The 13,954-nt window shown below is 31.7% G+C and overlaps 2 protein-coding genes and 1 non-coding gene across 10 annotated transcripts; 1 reads left to right on the top strand and 2 right to left on the bottom strand.

Moving 5' to 3' along the window:
- The first annotated feature begins 213 nt into the window (after positions 1-213).
- Positions 214-3,165, top strand: LOC137820189 (Chaperone DnaJ-domain superfamily protein). 5 transcript variants are annotated; one of them, XM_090294897.1, is made up of 6 exons: positions 217-736; positions 1,117-1,191; positions 1,303-1,465; positions 1,592-1,731; positions 2,362-2,499; positions 2,800-3,165. In XM_090294897.1, the coding sequence occupies exons 2-6, from the start codon at positions 1,153-1,155 to the stop codon at positions 3,010-3,012; spliced, it is 693 nt and encodes a 230-aa protein (XP_090151023.1). In that variant the 5' UTR covers positions 217-736; positions 1,117-1,152; the 3' UTR covers positions 3,013-3,165. The 5 variants fall into 5 exon arrangements, with proteins under 5 accessions (XP_068480208.2, XP_090151023.1, XP_090151024.1 ...); XM_090294898.1 differs by having other exon boundaries at positions 231-736; positions 987-1,191; XM_090294899.1 differs by having other exon boundaries at positions 366-736; positions 1,398-1,465.
- Positions 3,166-4,698: 1,533 nt separating this feature from the next.
- LOC137821746 (phosphopantothenate--cysteine ligase 2) lies at positions 4,699-8,680 on the bottom strand. Of its 4 annotated transcripts, none has more exons than XM_068626484.1 (10): positions 8,523-8,680; positions 8,123-8,285; positions 7,912-8,035; positions 7,778-7,822; positions 7,615-7,700; positions 7,286-7,338; positions 7,084-7,143; positions 6,700-6,801; positions 5,997-6,116; positions 4,699-5,201 (listed from the first exon to the last, which is right to left on the bottom strand). In XM_068626484.1, exons 2-10 carry the CDS (start codon positions 8,268-8,270, stop codon positions 4,962-4,964), a joined length of 978 nt encoding a protein of 325 aa, XP_068482585.1. In that variant the 5' UTR covers positions 8,271-8,285; positions 8,523-8,680; the 3' UTR covers positions 4,699-4,961. The 4 variants fall into 4 exon arrangements, with proteins under 4 accessions (XP_068482585.1, XP_090151711.1, XP_090151712.1 ...); XM_090295585.1 differs by having other exon boundaries at positions 4,699-5,287; positions 8,523-8,657; XM_090295586.1 differs by having other exon boundaries at positions 4,699-5,287; positions 8,469-8,556.
- Positions 8,681-13,843: 5,163 nt separating this feature from the next.
- Positions 13,844-13,915, bottom strand: TRNAW-CCA (transfer RNA tryptophan (anticodon CCA)). The gene has a single exon. It is a non-coding gene; the product is annotated as a tRNA-Trp (tRNA).
- Positions 13,916-13,954: the final 39 nt, after the last annotated feature.

Here is a 13,954-nt window from a genome sequence, read left to right as displayed (position 1 = left end):
TGAAATTTAAAAATATACATGGATCACAATATAAATTGATAAGAAAAAGGTGTTTTTTTTTAATTTTTTTTTTTACGCATGTAATAGTAATTGTATAATAAGTTTAGTATTTTTCATATAATCACTTAAAGTCATGTTTATTTATGATTTTTTTATTAATGTTTATTTTACTACCACAACACATAAAAAAAAATTAAAACTTAATTGATAAAAATTCGCAATCAATAACCATCCTCCACAAGTTTCCCGGGAAAAATATTCGCGGCTCTCATTCATCAAAAATTGAGAAAAGAAAATCATCATTTCATCTCTAAAAAAAATTGCAGCAAAAAATTTGGCAACTTTAAAGATTCTGTGAGATTCATGGGTGTTAGTTATCGTTGAGGGGCCCAGAACCTCTTCTCTTCGTTCACGTCTTCCTCTAACAAGAAAGGGTTTTGTAATTGGTACTCGAATTGACACAGAGTGAAGAGCTTAAAAAATCAGAGGGAAACTATGAGCAATCTGAGAACCCTGTGTAGACCTCAGACGGTGTTCTCTTTCATTAGTTGCAGACATCAATTTCGATCTAGGGTTTTGTTTCCAAACCCTAATTGCAAGTCTCGTCTAACCTCGCCGTTTCTGTACTCTACAATCGGTTCTTGGGGTTCGAATCCATGGTTTCGCGTGAATCAGAGGAGAACCGTAGCCAAGGCGTCGAATTGGGCTGAACAAAAATCCCCATATGAAACTCTTGGTAATTTTTACTTTCAAGTTTGTTGACAATTGGCGTTACTGAGAAAATGGGAAAAGAACAACCGGCTTTAAGGTAAAAAAAAAAAAAGGAATCTTAGAAAGACAAGAAATTATGGGTAACGCTGAAATTAAAAAAAATTGCTTAAGCCCTAAGCAAATCAACTTTTTAAAAAGAACTTATTGAAGAAGAAAAAAAATATCAAATTATTTTAACTTTTCCATAAGCTGAACTTATTTTTTTCTGCAACAAGTGTTTAGGGAAAATCTAAGCTTTAGGAGTGGAAACGAATGTCCTTTTTCTGTAGAAAGAGAATAGAGATGGGAAATTCCTCTGCGTACTTGTTTGACAGTTCCTTCTCCAATTGTCTGTGTGAACAACAGAATTGGAAGGAGATGCTGATGAGGAGCAGATAAAAAATGCTTACAGACGCTTGGCCAAATTTTATCATCCAGATGGTGTGTATCTCCATCTTAGCTACTTGCTTTCTTGAAGTGTCATTTGAAATGTATCTATCAATTTGATATTTAACTTTGCTGGTTGTGGTGGCCTGATGCTATATCTAGCAGCAATATATGATTATGCTCATTCAAGATGAAGCCAGGCAATTGCAACAACTGATCAGTTTTGATTTTGAGTTTTTACATCTTGTTTTAAATGCTAGTCTGCTGGAACGTGGGAGATATTTTGTTTTTTCTTTACAAGAATGTCCCTATGAAGCAGTTATGGCTAGTGAGTGTTTCTTCAACTGTGTGCCACACACCTTAGTTGTGAAACAGCTCTTCTGTGCTGGTATTGTTTATAAAAGCAGAGTATAATCTCTCAATACATAGTAACTTGTTTACTTTACTCTTCAAGTCTATGATGGCAGAGGAAACCTTGAAGAAGGTGAAACAGCAGAAGCTAGATTCATCAAGATTCAAGCTGCTTATGAATTACTTATAGATGGAGAGAGGCGAAGACAGTATGATGTTGATAACAGGGTCAACCCTATGAAGGTAATATTTTTGGGCTGTTTGATTATCAGCCGTTGACTGGCCACATTTGTTCCTTTAGAATTCTAATTTACACTTTTTGTACTTTTGGACCAGTATGGATCTTGTTATAAGGAATTTTAAGTGGATTATAATATGCTGTTGTTCCTAGTATCAAGCGTGAACAAATTCTTTTCAGCAATAGTGTTGAAGACTTTCAATTGCTTCTATTTTTAGGGTGGTCAGTAAAACTAGTATGTACTAGATGGACAGAAAAATAATGTTAAGTTGTATCTACTATATGAACCGTTTGTCAAGCATAGTCTTTAGATGTTAATGAACAGTCAAACCACTTCATTTTTTAATCCTTTAGGAAGGAAACAAATACTAAGATTTTATGTCCATTGTATTAGCATATCAAACTGCAGGACTTCATCAAATAACTTCTGTTTCATCTTTGTGTACAGAGAATATATTTTTCATGTTCTGCTTTCTTTTCTCGACAGTGTAACATCTAAATCAGAAGAGCCTCTAACTCTCTAAGCATTGTTTTTACTAACTTTTAAAATGGATAATAATGGAAGTGTACTTCTGCTGTAGAAGATGTTTACTTTGCTTATCTTGACCATTGTGCTGCTGCTTTGTTTCCTTCAGGCATCTCAGGCATGGATGGACTGGCTTATAAAAAAGCGAAAAGCTTTCGATCAGCGGGGTGACATGGCCATTGTTGCTTGGGCTGAACAGCAACAGCGCGAGTTAAATCTTCGCGTGCGTCAACTTTCTCATTCAAAGGTATAGTGCTATGCTTGAAAACGTGGCCAGCTTAATGTAAGCTTGAGTGGTCATAGTTTTGTCAAATTTTCTTCCAACCATAATCAACATGAGGACCTGGTTTTCTTACTTGAGTAAGTCTGTCACTTCCCTGTTTGAGTGAACTTAACATGATCCTCGCTTCATATATAACATTGCACATTTGTTTTTCTCTCCATAATGGGTGTTGGAAAGAATCAGTATCATATATTTCATGTGTTCTCTGAGCAATGTTCCAATTTTTTCTGTGCATCTGATTGGAATTATATCACATAATCGCAGACTGATCCAGAGGAAGCCAGGAAGATTCTTGCAAGAGAAAAGAAGGCCTCGGCCGATTATTACTCGAACACCCTTAAAAGGCACACGCTTGTACTGAAGAAGAGAGATTTGATGCGCAGAAAGGCCGAGGAAGAAAAGAAGACCACTATCAGCAGGCTCTTGGCAGCAGAAGGTCTTGAACTTGATGATTCAGACAGTGACGAGGCACTCTAATCAACATAGGGACTTTGTTTCCACAAACCAATACCATGATGTCTGCCTCAGCGAATCTAATTATTTTTGTAATTATTATTCACAACAAATATATGTACATATATTTTGTTATTTTCAATCTCAATTGAGAAGTTGGTTTTTCAGTTGTGAAAACTCAAGCGCAGGTGCAGGTCCTGTGTATCTGTATTTTTCTCTTTTTACTCAACTTTTATAACGATAACGATAGAAATTTAATATGCATACAAAAATAATATTACATACATACAAAAATAATTTTGGATGACTTGAAATTGAAAAACAAAAAATAACATGTAAAAGAAAAATGATGAATTGATTAAATAATTTTTTTTTTATGGTTTGAGTCTTTTTTCTTCTTCAAGTTTTTTTTTCTTCCATTCCATTGGTAGTTTTGGGATTGGAGGGTGTGATAATGTTCACATCAAAGTTAGGATTGACTTGATAGTAGATACAAAAGAATAATGGTTTTACTAAAGAATATAGTTACTTGAAATGGAGTGAAGAAGGTGATTGGAAATGAAGATTATTTTATTTGATATGTGAGATTTGATGTGGACACATGGGAGAATATGTTTTTTTTTTCTCTCTTCCTATTGATTTCTTAAAATAAGAAATTAAGGAACTCTCCATCGCATGCTATACTCTTGGAAAGGAAGCTATACTCTTGGAAAGGAAGAAAATAGGAAAGGAAGAAAATATCATCTAGGTTAGTTTATTTTGGAATGTATTTAATATGTTCTGAAAATTTTATAAGTTTGTTCCAGAAAAGTATTGTATATGTTTTAAACAATTTGTTCTCGAGATTCTGTTCTAGAAAGATTGTTCAAGAATGTATTCTAAAATTTCTATTTAAAAAATTTTGTTCTAAAAATTGTTTTAAACATCATATTTTGAAAATTTTGGGAAGCTTATTCCGAAAGATTTCCAAAACAAATAATTCAGAAGTCACTAATATAAAAGTTCTATAAAAGGCAAAATGTCTATTTTAAAATTTTTGAGAGTGCATTTAGAAATTAAGGGGATACACGAAAAAAAAGGCTCCAGAAGTTTGGAGAGGCCTAGGAGAAATATCTAGTAACGTCGACTTTAGATTTCTATGTAAGCGAAACCTACAGGACAATTTCTTGTTGAATACTATTATGCAAGTTGAAAGTTTAATTTATTTTGTTCGTTGATCTTGGGGGAAGAAAATGAAACGGTGAAGGATTAATGAGACGTTTTTGGAATTTTATTTTATTTTTTTGTCTGCAGAGAATAGTTCATTTATCATTACATCATAAGTGAGTGATTAGTATTTTTACGAATTGTTGTTTAATTTATTTAAATAAATTCTATGGAGAACATTTCTAAAATATTAATTCTTTTCTATTTAAGAATAAAAAGTCCGCCATTTAACTGGGATCGTGTATTCTGTGACTGCACATTCTTAATCACCAACCTACAAAATAAATGCAATATATTTTTGTTTTTCTGGTTAATTTACTTTAGTGGTTTTGTCTTCATTACTAAAGTTCATACGTCACGGTAAGTTCAAGATTTGTCAGACCATGGGTTAATATTTCACTATACATAATCCTTTTGCTGTTTCTTAATGGTACCTGTTCATCTTAACTATTAAACTAATGGCCCTAAACCACAAAAGCTGTACCAAGTATCACGATACAAATATTTTTAATTGAATGTTATCGATTAATATGACTAAAAGGGTAGCCCAATTAACAATAAGAAGAAGCACAAGAAGTAAAATACAAAATTTATAAATCACTGAAGTACGTCAAAAGTATGGTTAGAACTGTCGTCTTCTGTTAAATTTCCTTTCTTCTATAGCCCTGCTCTGTATCCATCCCTTTTATTCATGTTGATGACTTATTGATGCAATTTTTTTAGTGTCCGGAACTGCAACGACGAGGAGCCAAAGTCATTGCTTAGATTCATCTACCGGGATGCTCAATGTAAGTGCCATGTTTGTCTGACAGAAGTTTAATCAGGGGATTCTCTACATCATTATCAGCATCACTCTTATTACGCATAACGAGAACCTTCTCAGCACTAGTGACAACCACCACTTGCTCCTTGCGAGATGAGAGTTCATTTGCAACTACCGCATCCATCTTGTACTTTTCAAGAGCTGCACCAGCCTTCTTTAGAAGAATGTTTGCATCTGTCTCTAACTGTCAGACAACGAAGAAAGGTAAATCTTAGTCAACCCGAATGAATGCTTTTTCTCATAACGTCATTTCATTCTGTGTTTGGACGTCTGTTGGCAAAACAACAGCAAAATAACATCACTAACATACCTTATCATTATACTCGTTACAAAAATGATGAAATAGAAATAAATTTTAGTTGATATAGTAACTAAATTAGAGACTATTTTAGAGACTAAAAAAAATTTGATCTCTAAATTAGTTTATATTATTGTTAAATAATTTCTAAATTTGGTATTTAATTAGTGAAAGAATTATTTTGATACTCTCAAAAGAAAGGCCATCCATTTTTATTTCTTCAAATTCTTAGAGAAAAGCATAGACAATGAAGTTCCTGTAGAAAGTTATACTTTTCTATAACTTTGGAAAGGACAGTAGTTGATATGCAGAGGTATCATCACATGCAGAGTTAGACTTAACTAACTTATACCCACGCTTTTGCGCCAACTGTCAACTTCCAATAAGACATCTACGTTATTGTCATACCAGTGATTGCAATTTAATATTTGTCAAAACGGCATAGGTTCGTATACATTTTTTTGTTACTGTTTTGCTAACCAGTGCCTGAGGAATAAAAAATGGAAAGTTACAAGTCAAAAGCAAAGCTTTTCAAGTTTCCTATCAGATGATGTACTTTGTACTTGAAACTTCTCATTTCTTGATTCCTTTATCATTCAGGGCAATGATTAGCAAAACCGTTTTTCAAAAGAAAAACAAAAGGTTTTTTATCATTATTTTTTTTCCGAATACCATCAATACCTTGAAAGATATGCAGAAAGCAAGAGGAGCCCAATCTTTCCTGAGCACTGACAACATTTTTGGCACATTAACTAGTTTCACATCCAAGAGGTGAGATCCTGACTGAATTTTGTGCTCTACCTGCAGGATTAATATACATCAAGATAAACATTACCAAGCAAAGTAAACTTTTTCATTGAAATGCTATAACTCCAACCCAGCATTATAGTGCAACTTTTATTTTCATAATCAACCACACAAAACTACTTTGATTTTCAAATATGTATCTTCCCATTTTAACATCTCTCGACTGTAATTTATCTAAAGGCACAGGAGTTTTAAAGTTCCACACACTTTTGATACATGTGAAAGAACCCAGTAGCATCTAGAAAATGCTACCATTTCTTGGGCGTTACAAACTATTGCCTTAAGAGTTATACTACTAATGAAGAAAATGCCACCATAAAGTCCATGTCTTACTGACACAGAAGTAAGGCTAGGAAGTATGTGACATTCCTTAAGTTTACTCATGAAGCTACATGCAAGTTCTCTAATATAATGTCTCCTGTACAAATTTTATATTTGATTCAAGCAGCGCTGGAATCTCTTCATAGAGATAAATTCTTGTTTGTAACCAACTACACAATCATTTAAACCAAGATTAAAGTCAATACACTGCAATAAAACTTTCACGGAATGATGAACCAACATAGCATATTTATACCATTTCCTTCCAAGGAACATAATAGTCCGACGCTGCAGCAGCAAGATAGAACATTGCACGCGGGCCAATACACCTCATTGACACTGCAATAATTTGTAACATCTGCAAAAACAAAAGAAAATTAACAATGAAAAATCAGCACTGACAAATGTACTGATTAAACACCTACTAAAAGTTATAATAAAATAAGTGGCTCGCTATCTTGCAATCAGACCAACACATGATAATCAAAGACACAATAATTATTATATCCACCTCCACAGTCAATTGTCAGTAAACACCCAGACTGACTGAATGAGAACAAGTACAATATAGGAGATGTCAGCATTTCTTGCATCACATCAAATGAACACTTACAATTTACAAACATTGACTAGAGCTAACCTGGAGATACTCAAATATGGTGTTGAAATGCAGTTTCAACAAGAGACCACCTGTCACTGCCTGCATTAGAATGAAAAACCCCAATGAGGCTATAGCTATATCCAAATAATTTGAATCTGACGCACCATAAATTAAAAAAATGACATGAAATCACGGAAAATAAGATAAATGAAGAGCACAAAATCCAAACTCCGCGTCATACAGTGTGATGATCCACGACAGCCCTCTTCACTGCTTCCGAATAAGCCTCGCAAACTGAAGTATAAAACAGAATTTGTCAAAGTCAGGACAACTCCAGGAGTTTGTAGAAAATAGCAATCCAAGGAAAAAAATTGAAGTAGAACTGCTAATTGACAATGTCACAAGATAGCAAATGAAATTAATCTGAGTGGACTTTGTCTGAGAAATTGAAGGAAAAAAAAAGACGATGCACGTTTTATAGGTAATTAGATATTTTCTAGCCTTCATTGAATCATAATAATTTTATCTTTTCTTATGGTGCGAGAAGAGAATAAAACAGAAACTCGTAACCTTGAATGTTCGACTCATCGATGGGCTTGAAGCATTCAAGTAAAGGATCATCAGGAAGGGATCTACAAAATGGCTGGAAACTTCCCCTGCACAAATTATCTATTGTTGATCACCACATAGATAAAACATAAGAAAATACAACTTTGCAGGTCCAGAAACTCACTTCCGGCACAGAAAGATAACAGCATATCCAGCCTTCAGAAAATACCTACAACACAACCACCAACCTGTTCTTCTCAAGAGAATTAAAAGAAATATTTACAGAACAAGAACAAGGCAATGCAAACTGCAACGTACTCAGTGGATGTGGCCCCTCTGTGACCCGAACTGAAATTGTCAACGTAACGAACACAACGTTGTTCCAACGGAGCAGTGGTGCCACCAGAAGTCACACAAACAATTCTTCTCGCTTTCCCATTTGCTGGAGAACCAAAATCCACCACACATCATTAATGGGAAGCACACAAAGAGAGAAACACAACATCGAATGTAGTAACAACCAACACACCTGAGGGAGAAGAATTGCGTTGAATGAACTGATCCAACTGTTGAGTTATTCCATCACTGTTCTGCAAAGGAGGAGCAGAATCAAAAAAGGCTTTCACTTCTGCTTCAAGGGTCTCACTTGGAACTTCCAATCCCTTTGCTGCATCCATCAAAATCAAAATTTCCTACATTCACAAGTCACTTATAAGAAACACGTGGCATCATCAATTGCGCGCAAACCTATCCGAAGAAGGGATTATATTTTATTAGACATTCCCCATCATCCAAAAATCTTAAATTGAGTGAAATTAAATAAACACTATAATGAAACAATTATGAACTGAAAATTGAAATGAGAAAACCCTAACAGTGCGTGATTTTGATTGTGAATAAGAGAAAGTTTTGAAGTTGAGATAACTAACGAAGCAGAGAAGAGAAGGAATAGCGACAGGAGTGAAGGTGAAAGTGTGAGGGAAGGTGATGCATCTTATATTGTAGTTGGGACTTTATGTTATTCCCAACAATAATAACAGAGAACTGTATTGTGTGCTTCCATTAATCACAAAAAGGATTTGTAATTAAAAGTGAATAAAATTAGTTGGATTTCATATTAAGATGATGAAATTATAGATTGATTTGTGGGCTAATAAATCCTCTATTTATTGCCTTCACTCCTTCTTTCTTGCAATCTACTTCTGTCCATTTAGGCTCTTCACTACTAAAACATTTTTATTTTAAAATATAAAATAATTTTTAAAATTATGTGAAAAGATGGAAAATGAATTTCTAATTGATATTAAAAATTAGATTTTAAACTTAACTTAATTTTATAACCTAAATTTATAGAATAAAATTTACACTTAACTATATATTACGCAATTTAACATATGTGAAGTTTTTTTATTTTAGTTTATTAATATATTGTTCTGACTATTTTTTCTTAAATAATTTTTTTACGATTGATTTTCCAAATACTGGTTATGTATATACTTCTAAAATATTTATAAAATTAAAAAATATATTTTAAAATTAAAATGTTTTATTTAATTTATTGATATAACATATTATTTTATACTTTTATCTATCTTTGTTGGCAATACTATTAGAAATTATATAATTCTTTATGTCATAGCTTAAAAATTGTAAAGATTTTCGTAATCAATTAGATATAAAAAAATTGAGCGTATTCTATGTCAATATCCATACAAATAATAATTAAGGGGAAAGTAATTACTCTTAGATTAAGTTAAGGGGGGTTACAAGCATCTTTCATATTTTCCCAAGTTAAAAAGAATATTTATCATACTTTTAAAAATAACATATTTGACTTATGATTTTAAATTAAGATATCTATCCCTTATATTATAGTAAAGTAATAATCATTTTTTTTTATTTGTAGTTATATCTGTATTAAAATCATATGTAAATATAATAATAAATTTTAATTACTTATTTTATAATTGTTTATTTACTTTTATATTAAACTATTATTCTCTCAAAGTTACAATTTTTATAAGACAATTAAATGAAAAAAATAATTGTTATAATTTGTAAATATATAATAAAATAATTTATTAGTATTATATTTTAAATATTTAAATTATTTATTTTTATTTTATATTTTTAATTGAAGTTTTATTTCCATTTTTTTTCTTAATTCCAATAGGAAAATCAGATTTATGATTACTCATATTTTTCGTGAAAAAAAAAGTGTGTTGATAAGTCGGCTAATTTATGATTATTCATAGATAATCATTTTTTTGGTATAATAGACTTTCATCTAGTCTGTTCTTAGAATGAATAAGTATATCTATGTATTGTTTTTGTTAATATATGAGTTTCGGTCTAGTCTTTCCATATTTTTGTATTTTTTTTAGTAATATTTGTTTCCATGTGATGACAGATGAGTGTTGTTAGTCTAGTTAACATGTCAAGTTGCATGCTTAACATGAAAGCTTTTAAAAAAAAAGAAAAAAAAAGAGGCGAGAATCACTTTAAATATAAAGAAGAAATAAGCATCGTTTTTAAAAAATTCAAAGAAGTAAATAATTATTTAGAATGTTAAACATAACTTCAAAAGAAGTAATTGCAATTGCAAATTTTCTTATAAATAACATACACATTAAAATTTTAATTTATAAGTACATACATATGAACTTAAACTTTTTATTCTCTCAAAAGTTGTTTGGTACCTTACTTAATAATGGATTTATAATTTGAAAACTATCCATCTTGTAGCTATATGTTAATATATTTAGAAAAAACAATTCACAACATTTAACATTAGTTCTGTAATTGAAAATGTAAGGATATAGAAATTAACCTTAGAGTATAATAGAAGTGGTATATTTTAAATAATATCGGAATATTTTATTATTAAAATGAAAATGACATATAAATAGAAAATTCAGTTATTCAGTTTCATTTTAAAATAACCATCATCTCTCTACAAGTTTCCATTTTCCTTTCTCTCCCTTCTCTCTAAGATTCTAATTTCCTCACTTATCACTTTGGCAATCGGAGTCTGTCATTGGACTCCTGCCAGCAAAGAGTATAAGACTGTCCGATCAGAATCTCTAAGTTCAGTTTTGTTCCTCTTTTTTTTTTCTTTTCCTTCTCTCTAAGATTCTAACCTCCTCGCTTGTCTGATCGGAGTCTGCCATTGGACTCCTAGTAGTGAACCTATAAGATTGTCCGATCAAAATCTCAGATAGAGTAAGTTCATTCTTGACCCTTTTTATTTTGAGTTAATTTTGATCTTATTAGATTTATGCTTTGCATATGATTCTTTTAGCTTTAATTTTGTTAACAAAAGATGCTAGTTATATAGTTAGATTTTTATCAGGATTCTGTGGTGCAGGTTAAATTACCTTTAGGCTTTTGATAGATTTGGAGCTCCTAGTGAACATCAGCTAAAGTTCAGGTAAGGGAAGCTAGTTTTAAATTGTCAAATAGAACCCTAAGCTAGAAGATCTGGATGCGGACGTGGGGGTGACGTGGTCACCAGTTTCAAATTTTCTTGCAGGATCTCTTGTTTTTGTGTAGATTGGAAATTGTTTGAGATTGAAATGAAACATTTAGATATAGTAGATGGTGTAGAATGTATATAAGTGTAGAATGTATATACTGTATTTGAAAAAGGTTTGTGATGATTTTCTTGACAATTTCAGAGCATATATTTTGATTATTTCGTGATGATTCAGTTTATGAACTAAAAATTGTTTGTGACAATTTTTAAAGTAAATTATGAGTTGATTATTTAGATAATTGCTATGTTGATTGTAATATGAATTCTGGTGTTTTTGAGATAAATTAGTTGTTGGGTTTAACAATTGGTGATTTAATTTTCATGTTGTGGCTTTCCCATTCTTTTTATTAAATAATGTTGGATACATGGTGCTAGGTATATGTAAAGTAAAAAGAAGAACATTTATTGTTCATGCTATTTTCTTTCATTCTATAAATGCTATACAATGTTGGATAATACTTTTCTTTTCTCCTTTTGTAATTGGTGTAACAATCTTGCAATAATTCTAAATATTAAAGTATTACAATACATGTTGAAATTATTTCTTGCTTCTGCAAATTTGAAGAAGTTGAGAACTGTTGGATATAGTTGTAGTTGAGAGATAATTTTCTTTCATTCTCCTTTTATTGTCTCTATTTTTGGGTAGTAAAACTTGATGTTATTTAGATACACTTTGGAGCCCTTTTGATTTAAGACATTTATATGATTAGTAAATGAATTGTTGTGTATTTTGGAAATTCTAAAATTGGGAATGATTTGATTGTTTGATGTTGGAGATTGTGATGTTTAGAATATGAATTTTAATCAAAACATAGTATTTTCAAGAAAGAAAATATCGTCTTAAGATTGTTTAGGATGTGCATTGACTAGGGATTCGTCTAGAAGGAGATATCCTATCTCTTTTGAGATAATGGAATCATATAGATGAAGTTATTCAGGTGGTGAGAGTCGAATGAGGTTCATATGAATGGGTAGGTTGTTTGAAAGATAACTAACTTGACCTGTTATATGAGTTAACCTTGTCATACTAGGAGAGATATGATATTGAGATTCTTGTGTGGATTTCACAGTGAGATAGTATGACAGGTGCAGATCTCTGAGTCTAAGTCAACGCACGAGTCTATGTGTTGTGAGTCAAATGTCATATGTGTTGTGGGGGTCAGTAGAAGTCTGACGTATGAAAGATGAATTTTATGAATGTAATATGGTTTGAGAAATCATATGAGAATTGATGAATTATGCTTATAAATTTGAAATTTAAATTTTATTTGTTTGTGTTGTTTCTTTATCTGTGATGATCGTGATGATAGTTTTATTTGAATGCTTTGTTTTGTTGTTAAAACTTTTGATGTATATATTAAATCCCTATGCAGAGGGATATTTCTTTTGAGATACACATATGAGAAAGTAGTATATGTTTATTTGTTGGAGATCCCACATCGACTAGAGATTAGAGCCTTTCATTGTATATAAGTGGGTGCAAACCTCACCTTATCGAGCCGGTTTTATGGGGTTGAGTTAGGCTTAAAGTCCACTTTCGTAATATGGTATCAGAGCCATTTCGAGCCTATCCTAGCGAGTATTTGTTGGGCTTATCAGGCCACCCGCTATCGGGCTGCTATCGGACCATCCATAATATATAGTCCCAAGTGGGTGCAGACCTCAACCCTATGAACCGGTTTTATGGAGTTGAGTTAGGCTTAAAGTCCATTTCGTAATATTATTTGTAATTAGATATTGCTTGTTTTATTTTATTTCATTATATATGGGTAAAATTAAGGATGTTAAAAAAAACAAGAAAATAAATAAATAATGTATAAACAAATGATTAATTTAAATTTTTTTACCAAAAACAATCTAAAAGAGAAAATAATATATGCACTTTTACATCTGTCATCTAATTATAATTCGTGGTAAGTTTTTAATAATTATTTTAAAAGTTATATCAATAATGTTTTTGAACTTATTAAAGATCTAATTTTTTTTACACGGAAAGAGTAAAAATTAAACTATCTCTATTAAAATATAAATATAAATTCAAAATTTATCTGATAGTAAATCACTCTTTAGAGCCCATGGTATCTTATTTTGTTTTAATTTTTTGCACAACTGATTCTCCATATCAATTCTCCATATCAATTTAAACCCACCCAACACACTACCGGATGTCCATTTTGCCCTTAATAATTTTAAACTTGTCTTCTGGATATTCATATCCGTAAGTCAAATTACAAAGTTCCGGATATACAAATCCATAACTAATATGTCACTTCCGAATTTCACCATCCGGAAGTTTATTTGGACAGCATAAATGACCTTCTGGATATCAAGATCCGTAAGCAAACATAAATGAGTTCTGGATCTCAATCCTCAACACTATTTACAGTACACCATTTCGGATACAAAAATCCAGAACTCATAACTCACTTCTGGATATGACCATCCGGAAGCTTAAATGAAATATGAAAATAACCTTCCGGATTTCGAAATCCGGAATGTATAAAAATGACTTCCGGATATTGAAATCCATAAGCAAATGTGTGAAAAAGGGTAGAATGGGATTTTAAAATTTTCATTGGGTGCAGGAAGTAATTGCCATAATTGAAAATCAAGGATTGGAATGCAGCCCAATAAGAAATGGATACTATATAAAGGCCCAAAATGTAAGAATTATTTTGAGAAAAAAATATCGATAGTAGCTTCGGATCGGGATTTTGAACCCGACGTGAATCGAACACGCAACCTTCTGATCTGGAGTCAGACGCGCTACCATTGCGCCACGGATCCGGATGCTAAACCTATCGCCCAATAAATTAATAATATAAA

This window comes from Phaseolus vulgaris, chromosome 9, assembly GCF_051622355.1.
Source record: "Phaseolus vulgaris cultivar YP4 chromosome 9, ASM5162235v1, whole genome shotgun sequence".
Lineage (NCBI taxonomy): Eukaryota > Viridiplantae > Streptophyta > Magnoliopsida > Fabales > Fabaceae > Phaseolus > Phaseolus vulgaris.
The sequence above is the reverse complement of the archived record's forward strand: the minus strand, read 5'-3'. Positions and strand labels throughout refer to the sequence as shown.

Excerpts from the sequence above, each read along its gene's own strand:
- LOC137820189 (XM_068624107.2), top strand. The coding sequence starts at position 496 with ATGAGCAATCTGAGAACCCTGTGTAGACCTCAGACGGTGTTCTCTTTC. Across the intron at positions 1,732-2,361 it reads ACAGGGTCAACCCTATGAAG|GCATCTCAGGCATGGATGGA; the intron begins GTAATATTTTTG and ends TGTTTCCTTCAG. Across the intron at positions 2,500-2,799 it reads GTCAACTTTCTCATTCAAAG|ACTGATCCAGAGGAAGCCAG; the intron begins GTATAGTGCTAT and ends ACATAATCGCAG.
- LOC137821746 (XM_068626484.1), bottom strand. The coding sequence starts at position 8,270 with ATGGATGCAGCAAAGGGATTGGAAGTTCCAAGTGAGACCCTTGAAGCA. Across the intron at positions 7,339-7,614 it reads CGATGAGTCGAACATTCAAG|TTTGCGAGGCTTATTCGGAA; the intron begins GTTACGAGTTTC and ends TTTATACTTCAG. Across the intron at positions 6,117-6,699 it reads ATGTTCCTTGGAAGGAAATG|GTAGAGCACAAAATTCAGTC; the intron begins GTATAAATATGC and ends TTAATCCTGCAG.